This window comes from Palaemon carinicauda, chromosome 8, assembly GCF_036898095.1.
Source record: "Palaemon carinicauda isolate YSFRI2023 chromosome 8, ASM3689809v2, whole genome shotgun sequence".
NCBI classification, from domain to species: domain Eukaryota; kingdom Metazoa; phylum Arthropoda; class Malacostraca; order Decapoda; family Palaemonidae; genus Palaemon; species Palaemon carinicauda.
The window spans coordinates 160,744,698-160,761,967 of record NC_090732.1 but is presented as its reverse complement, the minus strand read 5'-3'; the positions used below and the strand labels follow the sequence as shown (position 1 = coordinate 160,761,967).

At 33.4% G+C, this 17,270-nt stretch overlaps 1 protein-coding gene across 2 annotated transcripts; it reads left to right on the top strand.

Moving 5' to 3' along the window:
* The first annotated feature begins 961 nt into the window (after positions 1 to 961).
* Positions 962 to 14,655, top strand: LOC137646066 (uncharacterized). Of its 2 annotated transcripts, none has more exons than XM_068379226.1 (4): positions 962 to 1,066; positions 4,879 to 5,016; positions 6,832 to 6,911; positions 12,921 to 14,655. In XM_068379226.1, the coding sequence occupies exons 1-4, from the start codon at positions 985 to 987 to the stop codon at positions 13,068 to 13,070; spliced, it is 450 nt and encodes a 149-aa protein (XP_068235327.1). In that variant the 5' UTR covers positions 962 to 984; the 3' UTR covers positions 13,071 to 14,655. The 2 variants fall into 2 exon arrangements, with proteins under 2 accessions (XP_068235327.1, XP_068235328.1); XM_068379227.1 differs by having other exon boundaries at positions 1,004 to 1,114.
* The last annotated feature ends 2,615 nt before the right edge of the window (positions 14,656 to 17,270 follow it).

Here is a 17,270-nt window from a genome sequence, read left to right as displayed (position 1 = left end):
TGTTTGTAAAGCTGATACACTCATTTTCACTTAGACCGTCAATTGATTCATCTTCAACCGATGTTTGTACAGCTGATACACATTTCCACTCAGACCGTCAATTGATTCATCTTCAACCGATGTTTGAACAGCTGATACACTCATTTTCACTCAGACCGTCAATTGATTCATCTTCAACCGATGTTTGTACAGCTGATACACTCATTTTCACTTAGACCGTCAATTGATTCATCTTCAACCGATGTTTGTACAGCTGATACACTCATTTTCACTTATACCGTCAATTGATTCATCTTCAACCGATGTTTGTACAGCTGATACACTCATTTTCACTCTGACCGTCAATTGATTTATCTTCAACCGAAGTTTGTACAGCCGATACACTCATTTTCACTCAGACCGTCAATTGATTCATCTTCACCAGATGTTTGTACAGCTGATACACTCATTTCCACTTAGACTGTCAATTGATTCATCTTCAACCGATGTTTGTACAGCTGATACACTCATTTTCACTCTAACCGTCAATTGATTCATCTTCAACCGATATTTGTACAGCTAATACACTCATTTTCACTCAGACCGGCAATTGATTCATCTTTAACCGAAGTTTGTACAACTGATACACTCATTTTCACTCAGACCATCAATTCATTTATCTTCAACCAATGTTTGTACAGCTGATACACTCATTTCCACTCAGACTATCAATTGATTTATGTTCAACTAATATTAGTACAGCTGATACACTCATTTCCACTCAGATCATCAATTTATTCATCTTCATCCAATGTTTGTACAGCTGATACACTCATTTTCACTCACACCGTCAATTGATTCATCTTCAACCGAAGTTTCTACAGCTGATACACTCATTTTCACTGATTGTCCTCATTATCACCCAATATGCTTATCTTCATTTGATGATGGTAATCTGACAGGTCTTTTCCTCTTGCAGAATCAGAACAACAGGCGCTGCACTCAATGGATTTCCCTCTAAGGGGCTGCCTCAATTATCTCTCGCGTCACTTCATTGACAGTGAATCTAAGAATGACTGGGTACAGAGTAAGTGTCAAGAAGACAATATATTACGCCGTCCTGGCGTTTTGATGAGTAAGTGTGTTTGTCACAATTACTATGTCTGTAGTCTCCTGTAGTTTTGCTGGGGTTGTAGAGTAAGTGTGGTGTCCACCCTAAAGGGAAATGCCTTTTTGTTTATCTTAGTTTTCCTTTGCTGAGATTGTAGATTGTTATCAAAAGCACCACTTCCTTTAATTTTCTTTGGTTGCACATTCTGACTTCCACTGAAGACAGTAGCCCTTTCTTTTCTCTAGTTTGAGAACTGTACGGTTAACAATACAACTAATAGCTTTTTTAACCTTATCTTCCACGGTCTTAAAGCATGAACTGAAATAAGACAACACATTTTATTCAACATATGTTAATATGCAATCTGAACATAACTGTATTGTCTTAGTCGGTTTTCTTTTATTCAATCATTTGCACGTAATACATTTCCTTATTGTTTTCCAGAATTAGTGTCAGTGCCATTTGAATTAAACAAAACCACATAATTCCTTCACATATTCTAATAAACAGAACCTAAATTAGAAAACTAAATCCCTTAGTTTTCACGTACCAATATGGTAGCGTAGTATAAGTAATGGTATCACAACTAATCATGTTTAGTTTTCTTGTGTCTGTGCATATATTATATAGGACAATGATTATTTTTTTGTGTTCTAATATCAATAACTGTGATGGTTCATGGACAAAAAATTTGAAGCTTACTCTTGTTTACAATGGTATGTGATTCACAAATGCTCATTTCCTGTATCTATGAAAAAAAAAATATGATTAACTATAAGCAAATTGGTCAGCCTGGTTTTGGATAAAGAGTTGAGGAACACATACCATGAGCAAAGGTACATCTAAGCTCAATGATCAGTTTGTTTTTTATTCAAACATTGGAAGAGATACCCCATAATTACAAGTCATTTTTTTGTGTTAAAGACTGAAAGATCAGATAAGACTTGTGTGAAAGATAGAGATAGATATTACAGAAGTAAACTTAAAATTTTAATTTTGTATGAAAGACTGAGAGATGCATCCCGCCAGCAAAATGATCTGCGTAGTTTTGTTTGAAGGAGTGAAAGAGATATTTATGAGCCATGGGAAGAATAATAGGCAAGATATTAAGCCAAAAGATGATTATTAATGTCCCATAAGCACAATAATAAGGATATTATTTATTCAAATGGTTAGTATTGTGCTATAGGCACTATATTTAAATGATAATTTCGACACACATATCACAATTCTTATCTTGTTTTATTAATAAAATGATCAATATGATACCAATGTGTAGAATATTCAACTTTGTGGTTTGTGGAAGTGCTCAATATAGTTCCAAGATCATAATGTTTGTCCTAGACTTTCAGTATGCTGTTAGTAAACTGGTTATGTTTGATTTTTACGCAAATTATCAGTATGATACTCATGAGCTCATTTTAAGCTTTCTTTATATTATTAATGTCAATAGGATTGTTTAAACTATATTCATTCAGGTATTGTGTGATTTTGATAGCATTTCTGTTGTTGTTTTAAATAAATGATTCTGTTACCCTAACAGAGCCATGATTTTATTACTTTTGTGTCTAATAATGTGAAGACCAATATGCACACCGATAAGTTTGGTTTTCTGTCAAAGATAAGTGCAATGCTCTTCAGCCACAATGACAATCTAGGTAATTTGGGTCATGGTGTAAAATTCACTACCAATTATATTACTGTTACATTCACTATATATTCGAGGCATCGTGAACTCTGCAGTACGTTACGTTATATTGATCAGCTTGTGTAGAGCAATGGGACTTGTAAAATATATTAAATAGATAATAAACACTCTTGAGAAATGCGTGAACTGCTAACTTTATTTTCTGATTAAGTGATATGCCTCGTTAAGACATTAAGTTAAGAGCTATTATGCATACAGTTTTAAAGTTACATTACACTAGTAGGCTAATAGCTTTGGAAGGCAGAAAACTATACGTTTCTTCTACCTTGCTCTATACCAGTAAGCATGACAGGTCTTGAATAATACGTTTAATATTCAAGCAGCTGTGTTTTTTTTAATAATGACAAAACATATTTTTGCTCTTTCTTTATTATGAACTTTGACAGAAAGGATAATACTTCGTCGTCCTACAAAAGAGGCTTCCTATATTTTAGATTTGTTGTTATTTTTTTTAAATTAGAACTATGCTTGCAGTTCAATTGATCCTAAGTACCACACGAGGCATGATTTTCTACGAAAGCTGCATTTAAAACCATTACAATAAATGGAACATAATGAAAAATAGTTTTTCGCTTTCTTTGCGATACAGAAATATGTGCAAGCATGCAGGCACACACAAACACATATACATACATATACATATATATAATATGTATACATTATATACACAGGTGTGTATGTATACATAGGGCCTCACACAAACACATATACATACATATACATATATATAATATATATATACATTATATACACAGGTGTGTATGTATACATAGCCTACATTTACTCCGTGATAACTGAGAGTCCAAAACATATTTACGAATAATACATGTACTGTAAGTACTCGTATGTACCACTGGTTTCAGCTTTCTCGAATTTTGAGTCGATAGAGCCACAGATTCTTGTGATATTTCAAAAGATGTGCTTTGTTTTAAAAGGAATGAAATACAGTATACAGCTGAGTTGATAACAAGAGACAAAATAATTTGCACCAAATAGATAAAAACAGTTCCTTCTCATAAAACTAGACTAATAAATGGTTAATTATAGTCAATTCTTTTTAGTGAGGCAGATTTGCCAGATTTGCACCGACTCGCTGGGGTACCCTTTTAGCTCGGAAAATTTTCCTGATCGCTGATTGGTTGGACAAGATAATTCTAACCAATCAGATAGCAGGAAACTTTTCCGACCTAAAAGGGCACCCCTGCCAGTCGGTGCAAATCTGCCTCACTAAAAAGAATTGACTATAGTTGAGGTGTCATAAGCAAAGTTATTCCCATGTTTATTATCATTAATACTAGCTAAGCTACAACTCTGGTTGAAAATCAGGATGCTATAGGATCAAGGGCTCCAACAGGGAAAAATATCTCAGTGAGGGAAGTAAATAAGGAAATAAATAAACTACAAGAGAGGTGATGAACAATTAAAATAACATATTTTAAGAACAGTATTGACATATGAGTGCGTTCAACACTCTGTGCTAATGGTTACTGTATTAGCCAAATTATGTCAAACCAGGGAAAGTGGTAATTTAACTGCATGATCTGCAAAGACTGGCTAGGCACATGTCTAACTCCAGAAAAAAAAAAAAAAAACATAAACATGTTATAAAATTGTGTCTTTATTTTGCTGTATATACAAAATTTTATGCACCATTAACATATATGTTAAACCCCTACATCATTTGCCTGCTCTCTCTCTCTCTCTCTCTCTCTCTCTCTCTCTCTCTCTCTCTCTCTCTCTCTCTCTCTCTCTCTCTCTCTCTCTCTCTCTTAATCTTTCAATTACACATTTTTCTTGTAAGAGTCACAGGTCTAAAAATGGTTGTGGAGCCCAAATTGAGAGAGAATTTAAACTGAACTAATAAAACACATATGAATGTACCACTAAAAAATGATAAACTGGTTAAAAAACAAATATGAGGCGCAGAGCATCTCTGGCTACTGCCACGCAACCCACCACCCAAACACCACAGTCAGTTCACACGCCCACCCACTAAACCCGGCAGCACAGAAATATCGCCTTTGATGATCTAACGTCATTTATCACGAACGGCCGACATCATACTTATGTTCTCTTTCAGGAATGCAGAACCTCAGTATATCATGCTCCCTCGTCTGCTGCATCCTGCTTGGGGCCTCGGCCGTCGTCGGCAGCTTTGGAATCATCCAGAGGCAGATATCGGCCGTTCTCATCACGGGCGTTATGTATATTCTTGCAGGTAGGATGAGAGCGTGTTTTTGCTTATTATACATTTTCTTTTCCTTACAGCCCTATTTTTTATGTAATATATAAATATACGCATATAAATACATAGACAGAGTATGCATGACTCATACAGCGAAGGAATGTCATATATAATGGATGGAGGGATATATATATATATATATATATATATATATATATATATATATATATATATATATATATATATATATTATACATACACACACACACACACACATATATATATATATATATATTAGAGAGAGAGAGAGAGAGAGAGAGAGAGAGAGAGAGAGAGAGAGAGAGAGAGAGAGAGAGAGAGAGAGAGAGAGAGAGAGATATTCTAGTAAAAGATATATTTCCTATTGGTTCTATGATTAGTCACCGACCCATACAAATGTCTATATACTAACGGGATTGCAAAAAAATTACGTATTTCTTAATGTGGGATTTAAATCTTCTATTTCCTATAAATGTTAAATCAAAAGGAAATTCTGTTGATTTTCTATACCTCTAAAAGACACAGGATATCTAGTTAATTTCTCCAAGTCATATTAGACAAAAAAAAAAAAAAAAAAAAAAAAAAAAAAAAAAAAAAAAAAAGACTATCTTTTGGAAATGGCAAAACTATTAGTGAAACGCCAATAATAACGCCTTAGCATTCTTTGTGTAACTAGTTTAACATTAACAAAAGTAGATTATAAATAGCAATATTCTTTGCGTAACTAATTTAACATTAACAAAAGTAGATTCTGAATAGCAATATTCTTTACGTAACTAATTTAACATTAACAAAAGTAGATTCTGAATAGTAATATTCTTTGCGTAACTAATTTAATTTTAACAAAAGTAGATTCTGAATAGCAATATTCTTTGTGTAACTAATTTAACATTAACAAAAGCAGATTCTGAATAGCAATATTCTTTGCGTAACTAATTTAACATTAACAAAAGCAGATCCTGAATAGCAATATTCTTTGCGTAACTAATTTAACATTAACAAAAGCAGATTCTGGATAGCAATATTCTTTGCGTAACTAATTTAACATTAACAAAAGTAGATTATAAATAGCAATATTCTTTACGTAACTAATTTAACATTAACAAAAGTAGATTCTGAATAGTAATATTCTTTGCGTAACTAATTTAATTTTAACAAAAGTAGATTCTGAATAGCAATATTCTTTGTGTAACTAATTTAACATTAACAAAAGCAGATTCTGAATAGCAATATTCTTTGCGTAACTAATTTAACATTAACAAAAGCAGATCCTGAATAGCAATATTCTTTGCGTAACTAATTTAACATTAACAAAAGCAGATTCTGGATAGCAATATTCTTTGCGTAACTAATTTAACATTAACAAAAGCAGATTCTGAATAGCAATATTCTTTGCGTAACTAATTTAACATTAACAAAAGCAGATTCTGAATAGCAATATGCTTTGCATAATTAATTTAACATTAACAAAAGTAGATTCTGAATAGCAATCAATTATCCAAACAAATTAATCATCAAGATATTCTCAAATGATCATACAAACAAATAAATTTTTTGAAAATTTAAATGAAAATTGGTTAAGAATCAAATCACTCGTTTTCTCTAAATTGTATGAAGGTTTATATCTTCCAGAAATGAATTCTTCATTCTGTGGGAGCTTATTAGGCAAAATAATGAGCTTTTCGTATTACCATTAGGGGTAAAAACTCTGGCATCAATCCCCTTTCAACTATAATGAATGCATAATAAAGTAACTCGTGTCTCCTGACTTGATATTTCAGAGCTAATAAAAGTGGTTTTTCTTTTCAGCAACCTTCGGCCTCTTCTGTCTCTCCATCATGCACTTCAAACGCAAGACTAAGAAGGACTGCGGTGTACTGGATTCCCATGTAAGAAGCTTAATTGATTGTACACACAATATTTTACATTGTTAACCTTTCTTAAAAAGTCATAGGGACCTGTTGCAACTTATAATGAATATCACTATTATCTAAAACATATTAAGGGCTTTTTGGGCTCTATACTTGAATAAGCAGTTGATGCGCAAAGGCCGCTGGAAAAACTAACAAAATGTAAGGTCTGTGCTTGCTTATTCAAACAGTCGGCGACTCCCTGTATGCGAATACCAAATTCCAGCGCTATCTGCATCGTAACAGATTTCACAAATGTCAACGAATTATCAGCAGCCACTCCCTGGACTTACATAATTCTGGACCCTTAAACAAATCATCATCATCATCATCATCTCCTCATAGGCTCCTACGCCTATTGACGCAAAAGGCCTCGGTGGCCTCGGTTAGATTTCGCCAGACATCTCTATCTTGAGCGTTTAAATCGATATTTTCCAATTCAACGTCTACTTTACGCTTCATAGTCCTCAGCCATGTAGGCCTGGGTCTTCTAACTCGTCCAGTGCCTTGTGGAGCCCCGTTAGAAGCTTGGTGAACTAATCTCCCATGATAATACTAAGAGGTTAAAAGAACCTAAGAAGAATTTAATCTTGTTTATCTCTTGAATTTCTTTATGAGGACAAACATAAGATAAAGGAATATTATACATCTGGAAGTAGCAGAAACTGTGTATCTCCTTTATTTTTAGTTTCTCTTTCTTTCGTGGGGTATGCCGACTAGATAAAAAAGCAACAGTTAAACGAAAACTATGATTTCCTTAACCGAATATTATATGTATACACTATATATGTGTATATGTAATATATACGTCCGTGTATGTATGTATACATGTATATACGGTATATATATATATATATATATATATATATATATATATATATATATATATATATAATATAAAATATACATACTGTATATATTTGCCTCTATTCACCCAAATGCCATATGTATTTGATGTATAAACAAATTACTTTATTCTAAAACAAATACACGCATCTATGTATGTATAATCCCTCTTAGGTGGCAACAGAATAGTGCAGCCTTCCCATTTCTTAGCATGACTCGAGGTTTTTTGCCTCACACCCTTTTTTACCCAAAAAAATATACGGACACATATACGACATCAAAACCAATCATCAAAAAAAAAAAAAAAAAATTACAACAGCCTATGAAGAGGAAGAGCAAGAAGATTCCTCATTTATGCTATTTTGACCAACCAGAGTTCTCGCAAGAGCACATGTCTGACCAGAAAGCCCAGGCAATCTACAACAACAACAACAACAACATCAACAACAGAGTTCCTCTCCTAAGTACCGTTAAAAACTTGGTAGATTCAGTAATACTTGTTTTAATAACCGCCAAAAAACATCCTTGTTACCTTAAGACCATCATAACCATCGTTCCAAAGAGTTGAATTCAAAGCAATTAACTGCCATAAACAACGAATGAACGCCCTGAAAGCATGAACGTTTTTGCAAAAGCTACCAGCTTAATTAACGCCACCGTATCTGGGAAGAGAAGAGTTAATGCGGTTTTCCTTTTATGCAAACAGAAGTTTATTTACAGGAGAAAAGAAACAGGACAATTATACCTTCTCTCTAAAGGGACAAAGACCTCTTCATGATTGCATTTTAAATTTATCCTATTCTCTCTCTCTCTCTCTCTCTCTCTCTCTCTCTCTCTCTCTCTCTCTCTCTCTCTCTCTCTCTCTCTCTCTCTCTCTCTCTTTTGAGGCTTTGCAAGACATAGCCTTTTCTTTGTCCATCTCCTGATAGACGCAAAAATTTCTATCTTGGTCTCTCTGGAATGCATTCGCTCTCAAACAGGAAAATATACCTGATCAGAGATATAACTGGGCACTACGTTTTGGGTCATCATGCGCCAATGAGAGATTATAAACGAAGGTAACGAAGAAAATCCCGAGATATAGAGTAGGCAAAATACGTTATTCGGCTTACAAAATATTTATTATTATTATCAATTAGTGGTTTTACTGAAAAGCATGAGTTCATAAAAGCAAAATGCGTGGGCTGTTCATATAATTTATCGTTTCCGTTGCGATAATTGCACTCATAAAGAGCGTGGCATTGTTATAAAGCAATTTTTTTTTCATCCTTACAATTCAAGAGAAGCACTAATTAATGAAATCAATGGTTTGAGAATGTTTTTCTTGACAGTTATAAAAACTTTTCAAACGTTATATAAATCCTTTCATTCAACTTCTAATTACTAAACTCTATGTTACAAATTCTCTGTTTATCCGATAAATTTAATCAAAGTTTTTTTATCGTTAACAACTATAATGTACAATACCAAAAACCATGGGGAAAAAAATAGAACAACCTTACAAATAATTATGAAAACTATTATTCATAAATAAGAAATAATAAAGAGTGAAGACCGATGCTCGTAATCATTTGATTTCCCAAATGAAATTAAGCAAGCACAGAATAATGTTGTTTACCTGGAACGCAATCTCAAAAAATATATGAAAAAATTATGGATTGAAAGAAGCATGATTCAAGTTTCAAAATTATTATAAGCTGGGTTTCTATTCTCAGCCTTTAATCACGATCTTTTCACAGTATTGAAAAAAGGCCCGTCAAAATAACTGATGAATTTCCTTGGAAATGTATCATCATAATCTGAGTTCCCAAACATTTTTTTCTCATACAGGAAAGAAGGTTCTAAACATAATGTCTAATCATAAAACGAATTTGTAATTAATTTTATAATTTGCCCTAAATAAACTAAAGTGGGTTAATTTTCGATATCAAGATTGTCCATTGAAAAAAGTAAAACGCAATCGAACCATTTGAAATAAAAAATACTTCAGAATGTTTTATGAACGACAGTTTTCGTCAATCATTAGTTCACATAGTTCGCTGAAAACTATATAACTTTCACTGACATGATTAGACTAGCTATTGATACGTGTTAGTTTTTTACGACTACAATGCTTACTGCGAAGAAAGCTGACTGAAACCAGCTTAGATATTTTCACATGACCACATAGGATGATGCACTGTCATATGGTCTCCAGTCAGTTGCAAATATCAAAATCCATTCGGTGTTTCGTGTACCAGAATAAAATTGCAATAACAGTTACATATTATTATTATTTTTTTAAAAGTCTCCAGTCAGTTGCAAATACCAAAATCCATTCGGTGTTTCGTGTACCAGAATAAAATTGCAATAACAGTTACATATTATTCTTATTTTTTTAAGGTCTCCAGTCAGTTGCAAATATCAAAATCCATTCGGTGTTTCGTGTACCAGAATAAAATTGCAATAACAGTTACATATTATTCTTATTTTTTTAAGGTCTCCAGTCAGTTGCAAATACCAAAATCCATTTGGTGTTTCGTGTACCAGAATAAAATTGCAATAACAGTTACATATTATTCTTATTTTTTTAAGGTCTCCAGTCAGTTGCAAATACCAAAATCCATTTGGTGTTTCGTGTAACAAAATAAAATTGCAATAACAGTTACATATTATTTTTTATTTAATCATCTGAAATTTCAAAGTCTCGTTCATTATTTAGAAGAGTGAGAATCCCTTGGGTCTTTTGTGTAATGTTATTCAAATAACTGGAATGAAAACTAACTAGGCAAGGATGTTTTCATGGAGGTGTTTAATACTTTCAGAAATGATGTTACAATTAAACATTTGCAATAACGTGAAGCGTCCTTCTTCATTCCAGCATTCAGAGCAGAAGTTTTCGTTAGATGTTGGTAAACGACAGAAGTGCAACTTTAGCATTGGATTGAGTAGCTTAAAGATTTAAAGGTCATTCATGAATGGCAGAGGCAAGGGACAGTGACAATGCCCTAGAAGGATCATGCCCTACAGACTAACCACTTATCAATATCATCGGCACCCAAGCTAGGAATAGGGAGGGCCACGGAATGGTTGCTGACGACTCAGCAGGTGTACCTATAGGCTCCCACAATCCCCCACCCCCATCCTTAGCTCACAAGGATGATGAGGTTAGACACACCATAAAAAACTATCGAGTTTGAGTGGGACTCAATCTCCCGTCCAGCAGAACACCGGACAGAGACGTTTTCAATAGGCCACCACAGCCCCTAACTTTTAAACTAAAAACATGACCAGGACCTCAGTAAGGCAGCCAATAAATACATACAGAAAATCAAATTTTCCATTTTCACAAAAAAAAAAAAAAAAAAAAAAAAAAAAAAAAAAATTCAAGTTCTGTATTACAGGAATGAAAATTATACTCAAAATTGTTTACGTATAAATTTTCCCATTCCTGTTCTTCTAACGGATATTACTCACAATATGTAAGTGCATAATATGTACCTTGCATAATATCATGGACTATTTTTGTTTAGATGATGAATTATCAAATTACGAGAGGTTAAATTACTAAAATAAAAGTTACCCTGAATTCTTTTAACTGAATTTTATCAGACGGCCAAGATAGACATTTTCAATTCATATTTGCAGGTAAAAAATCTTAATGCTTTCTTTAATTTTAAGAATACCAGCAAGATATTCAGAATGCATGCAATCGATATCAAAATTCCAATTACAAATTAGAATTTTTTATTGATATCTATGCTACAGAAACCTCACGTTGTAGAAATACAAGGTCTTTCAAGTCCTCTAGAAGGGATAAATAAACCATAAAATTATGGTTTTCGTATATATGCGAATACTTTCATTATGAAGTTTCAAACATATTTCCCCTCATAAAATCCCCCGAAATCCCAAAATGAAATAAAAAGTGTAAAATGAAAACGTGAAATGAAATTCTATCAATAAACATTTCTATGTCAGTATTTTTTTGTTTTCCATGATATATCTTAATTCTATTATTATTCATTTCTAATGTTACAATTTTTTTTATAATCTATGTTACAACCTACTTTTTATATAAGGGTGATATTTAGAAGTATGAATTTTTCAATGTGTTTAGGTAATTATAAATGTATTTTCATCAGTTATTAACTTTACGGATCCTTTTCCTTATAATTTTTTTTTTCAATACTTTTTACCTTCCGAAGCATTTCTTCGGTATTGTTAATACAATTGTTAATCATATCATGTAATCCAGTCTGGAGTATCTCAAACCGAAGATTCGTGTAAGAAAAGTGCCTTGTCTGAAATTGACGTCACAAATTCATATAATTTACAGTGAATTTAATGCCCATTATTATTTTGCCTGTCTCTACCAACTAGAAAATTTTGATATAACTGGTGTTTGTGACACACTATGCATGAGGAAAATTCCAAGGTCACCATTTACTCTACTATGCTTCTTAACGTTAACATTTCTGCGACAGTTATTAACATAAAAAAAAACGTTAACTAACGCTTCGTTGCGGGTAACGCCACAATTATTAACAAAAAAACATTAACTAACGCTTCGTTGCAGGTAACGCCACAATTATTAACATAAAAAAACATTAATTAACGCTTCGTTGCAGGTAACGCCACAGTTATTAACATAAAACAAAACATTAATTAACGCTTCGTTGCAGGTAACGCCACAGTTATTAACATAAAACAAAACTATAATTAACACTTCGTTGCAGGTAACGCCACAGTTATTAACATAAAACAAAACAATAATTAACGCTTCGTTGCAGGTAACGCCACAGTTATTAACATAAAACAAAACAATAATTAACGCTTCGTTGCAGGTAACGCCACAATTATTAACATAAAAAAACATTAACTAACGCTTCGTTGCAGGTAACGCCACAGTTATTAACATAAAACAAAACATGAACTAACGCTTCGTTGCAGGTAACGCCACAATTATTAACATAAAAAAACATTAACTAACGCTTCGTTGCAGGTAACGCCACAATTATTAACATAAAACAAAACATTAACTAACGCTTCGTTGCAGGTAACGCCACAATTATTAACATAAAAAAACATTAACTAACGCTTCGTTGCAGGTAACGCCACAATTATTAACATAAAAAAACATTAACTAACACTTCGTTGCAGGTAACGCCAGAGTACAGCAGCGCCAGAATCTTCCAGACGGGCTGGTCCCTTGAACTGGGGTGGGGTGGTGTGGTCACCTGCCTGATGGCGGCTTTGCTCTGGCTTCTTTTGGCCCGTATCATGCGCTACAACCCAATTTCGTTGTCCTGATGTCTCCCCAGCCCCCGACCCTGCACTCGCCACAGCCGACGCTTCCTCATCTTCTGCTTACGGAGCTGTTATTGCAAGCAACCGGTCCCGTAAGGAAATGTGGACGCACGGCCCCGACAATAATAGTAGCTTCAGTAGTGGAAATAGTTCTGTCAAGCTATGATGGCAATAATACAAAAGATTATTTTTCTTTCGATGTTTGGTCAGTGAGGATGGTGCTATGCAGCTATGTCTTTTGTGCCTTCTTCATGAGGGGCTACTTCCGAACTAACATTTAGTGACGGCACAGGGGACGGACATACCAGCGCTATGTTCAAGCCCAAACAGATAGGTGTGGTAGTGTTCGTGGTCAAAGCAAAGGCATAGAAATGACGCTGTTCAAATAACGTGATCCCATTCAAGCATAATTTCTTCAGAAAGCAGAGCAAGGAAGAGAGATAAGTTACTCTGGGAAGACTATCACACTGGAGGTCCCGAGTAAACTGTCTTTTTACTTTTCTAGGAGTAAAGCTGTCAGGCGTATATACTGAAATTCAGTCACAATTATAATTCTACACCTTTTGCTTGGAATCTTATAAATATATTTCTAAGCCATCGTAACCCTTTTTTCATTGATTGACAGATAAACAGATTATAACAAGAAATCTAATTTACTAATAAAAGCCCAAAATACAGGATATGCCTGCTTAGTTCTGTAAATAAAATCTATATTGACGATATGAACTTTTGATTTGCTAAACATAATTATAATGTATCTTTCACCTTAAAAATCAATCTGACGAGAGACTATCTGTATAATCTATAGTGTTGTGAATACAAAACTAATACTTGCAACATTCTCAACCAGAAACGTTTTTTTTTTTTTTTTTTTTTTTTTTTTTTGGTACAGTATCTCGTGGCCTCATAAAAAAGCAAAGTCAGTGAAAAGTGAAAACGAAGCAGGGTCAGTGGATAAGTAGCTGAACTTCAAGCAGTCAACTGTTAACAGCACCACTGGTGTTAGCAGAGGTGTCATTAAACTGATGATGCCATTGATCGGACTCAAACGCAGAATTTACATTGTAATCTCCACTTGCTTTTTGCACAACTTATCAACCTGATATCAGCTTTGGCAACTCAGTGCTTGAAGCCCAGTCATCAAATGAGTGATCCATCTTTTCTACTTGATCCTTGGCATAATATAACCATGCTTATGTAGATCATAAGCAATGAGAATTTGTGGTGATGTAACGCGTGTAACATAGTGTACCTACTCTTGGTAAGCATTTTCTTGAAAGTGGATGTAATTTTACAATGTATGGTAAAAGGGGTTCATTTGAAAAAGAGAAGAGATAAAAACTGTTCAATAGCTTGCAATAAACAATGTGAATGAATGAATGGTCTGCCAATTGGACCTAATTTGAATAATGCAGTGCAATTCCAACAGGCAACCACACGTATGATGCTTTTCTTTATCAGCTTTCAGTTTTCATCCAATGACAAGAGCTGCTGTTGTTGTTGTTGTATCCCATGATTGCTTGTTAGTTGGGCATCACCCTCAGCACTGTAAATCATGCTCATAATCACCTTAGCTTTAAGGAAATCCCCCCAAAAAAGGATGTATTCATCTAAGAGTTCCCATCTTCATCACCATCTCTCTCTCTCTCTCACACACACATCATTACAAAGCTGAATCAGTCCCTATATGTGTATAATAATCAATCAATTCACATTGTGCAAATCAATGCCGCCACCATCGCCATCTTTGCTTGTTGAGGAATCCATAGGACAGCTACTCACTTTTTATGTAAATATGATATGAAATGATATATACATCTATTTTTCTTGAACATTTTCATGCAATTTGTTGCAATGGTTGCTTAAAAATAGAGACTATTTTGCGTTTTTCTATTGTATATTGTACTATAGCCATAATATAATAATTGCTACTATTATATACTGTTCCAATTTCTTATTAACTGGATTGCACCATAAAATGAGCAAAATATCTTTCTTTTTATACGTTAGGGTGCTTCATTGGGATATATATTTAATCATTACATTTGCTAATACAGATAATTGTTAAATGACCCTCAGCTGCAGTCATTGCTAGCAAAAGGAACAATGTTGTTATCCTAAATATTTTACAATGTATTGATTATACACAGATGACCTTTTTCATTTTTTTTTTTTTTTTTTTTTTTTGCTTTATTTTTTTTGCCAGAATATTATGGGATCTCATGTTAAATAAATTAGCAACTTGTATCTTTTATTATCTTAAAATTGTGAAATAAATATTGCTTGTGTTCGTCATCATAATTAGAGTAAGTTTACAATTCTGAAAGCCAAAGCAAGATATTGCTTTACACGTCAGAACTCTAAAATATGTCCCATATCTAAGAATCTGCCTTGAACAGACGATCGGAGTACCAAATCTTCATTAAACATTTCTAATCAGATAACGTATTGTCATTAAACTTATTTTACGAATCTAGAGGGTCAACTGTAGTATATCAAATTGTGTAGATATATGTATACATAAAATGTACTTAAAATGCTGAATTTTTGTTAAGATAAAAATATGACCACCAACGATATGTCACATAAAATAATACTCAAACTCATTGTCTAGAAGTAGATAAAGCATGACTCTTCCCTATAATCATATTTAATACTAAAAATTTACAAGTTATCACACACATAATACTCTGAATTACAACGGAGAATAAGCTATTATTTCCTTTAATAGAATATTCTATATCCCATAGGAAAATGCTCAATATATTTACATAAATGTTGCTTGTTGTTGAACGTTACATGTAGAAATGTGTTATAAAATATGGTATATACAGTTATACTTTAAACAAAAACCAGTGGATATATATATATATATATATATATATATATGCATATACATGCACATATATATATACATACATATATATATATATATATATATATATATATATATATATATATATATGTATGCATGTATGTATGTATGTATGTATATACATATACCACAATCAAACAAACAACATACTCCAATAGAAAGTTCAGTTACAACGAAAACAAAATGGCTTCTTAATAACAAACAATTAAAATTATTAATTTCTGCTCTATGTGCCGTATACCAATGTATAGCTTGGAAACCATTCAAGATATCCTTGGTTCATCTTGTGGATTCATGTGCCGGCACATGCTTCCATTTGTCGAACCACTAAGGAAGACCTATTTTCCAACTTGTCACATTACCTGACAGCCTAAGTGAAATACCCTTCTCCACCATTTAGCGTAGCTTTGTAACAAATGTACCGAGTTTATATTTTCAATAGCTTTGTGAGTGCCAATGTCATTAGCATTCCTGTTTAAGCTGCATGAGGGTAAAGTAATACGAGTTATCTTCTTGATAGCTTCTCTTAGATAAGAACAGAAAAGGAATCATTGGGCATGACAGGACAAGCCCATAGCAGAAAGGCTCTCATTTCCAATACATATACACCTACCAGATAATCCTACCTAGAGATTCACACATGAAATAATAAAGTTTCAAGTCCCACGATTCGAAAATATAAAAGCTTCTCTTAACAACATGAATAAATATGAACAGAAAAAGAAATTCTTCTTAGCAACAATGCAGACACAACCTTTAAACTCTCTAAAAGGCAACACGTACACATTGAACATAAATATTATAACTTACATGCAGTATAAAAACCTTAAAAAAAGACAAATTCTCCGGAGCAACACACAAACTTGAAGCAAAAGAGTTCTTAAGCAATGCTGACACGTGAAACCATCAAAGTTCTCCAGAGCAAGTCAATCACCAATATCAAACAATCTAGACTGCCTGCAATCCTGACACTTAACAACAGATTTTTGTAAAGCAATGCAGATACATACAAACACACACACACACATAAAAATGCGTCAAGAAAAACACTAACAACTCGAGGGTAAACAGCCTATGGGGAATATTCGTTCAGCTAACAGGAATAATACTTCTAAACAAGACTGTCACTTTGACTGAAGTTCCTGTAAAAAGTTAAAACCAATACTAAGAGAAAAAGAAAATATATAAAGCTGAAAGATATGATCATTTACAGATGGAGGCCTCGTCATATTGATTATTTTCGTTAATATAATGCAAGATAAATGAATACAATGCGTCCCCTAAATCTGCTATGTGAGCTTTGTAGATATTTAGAACAAGCTAGATAT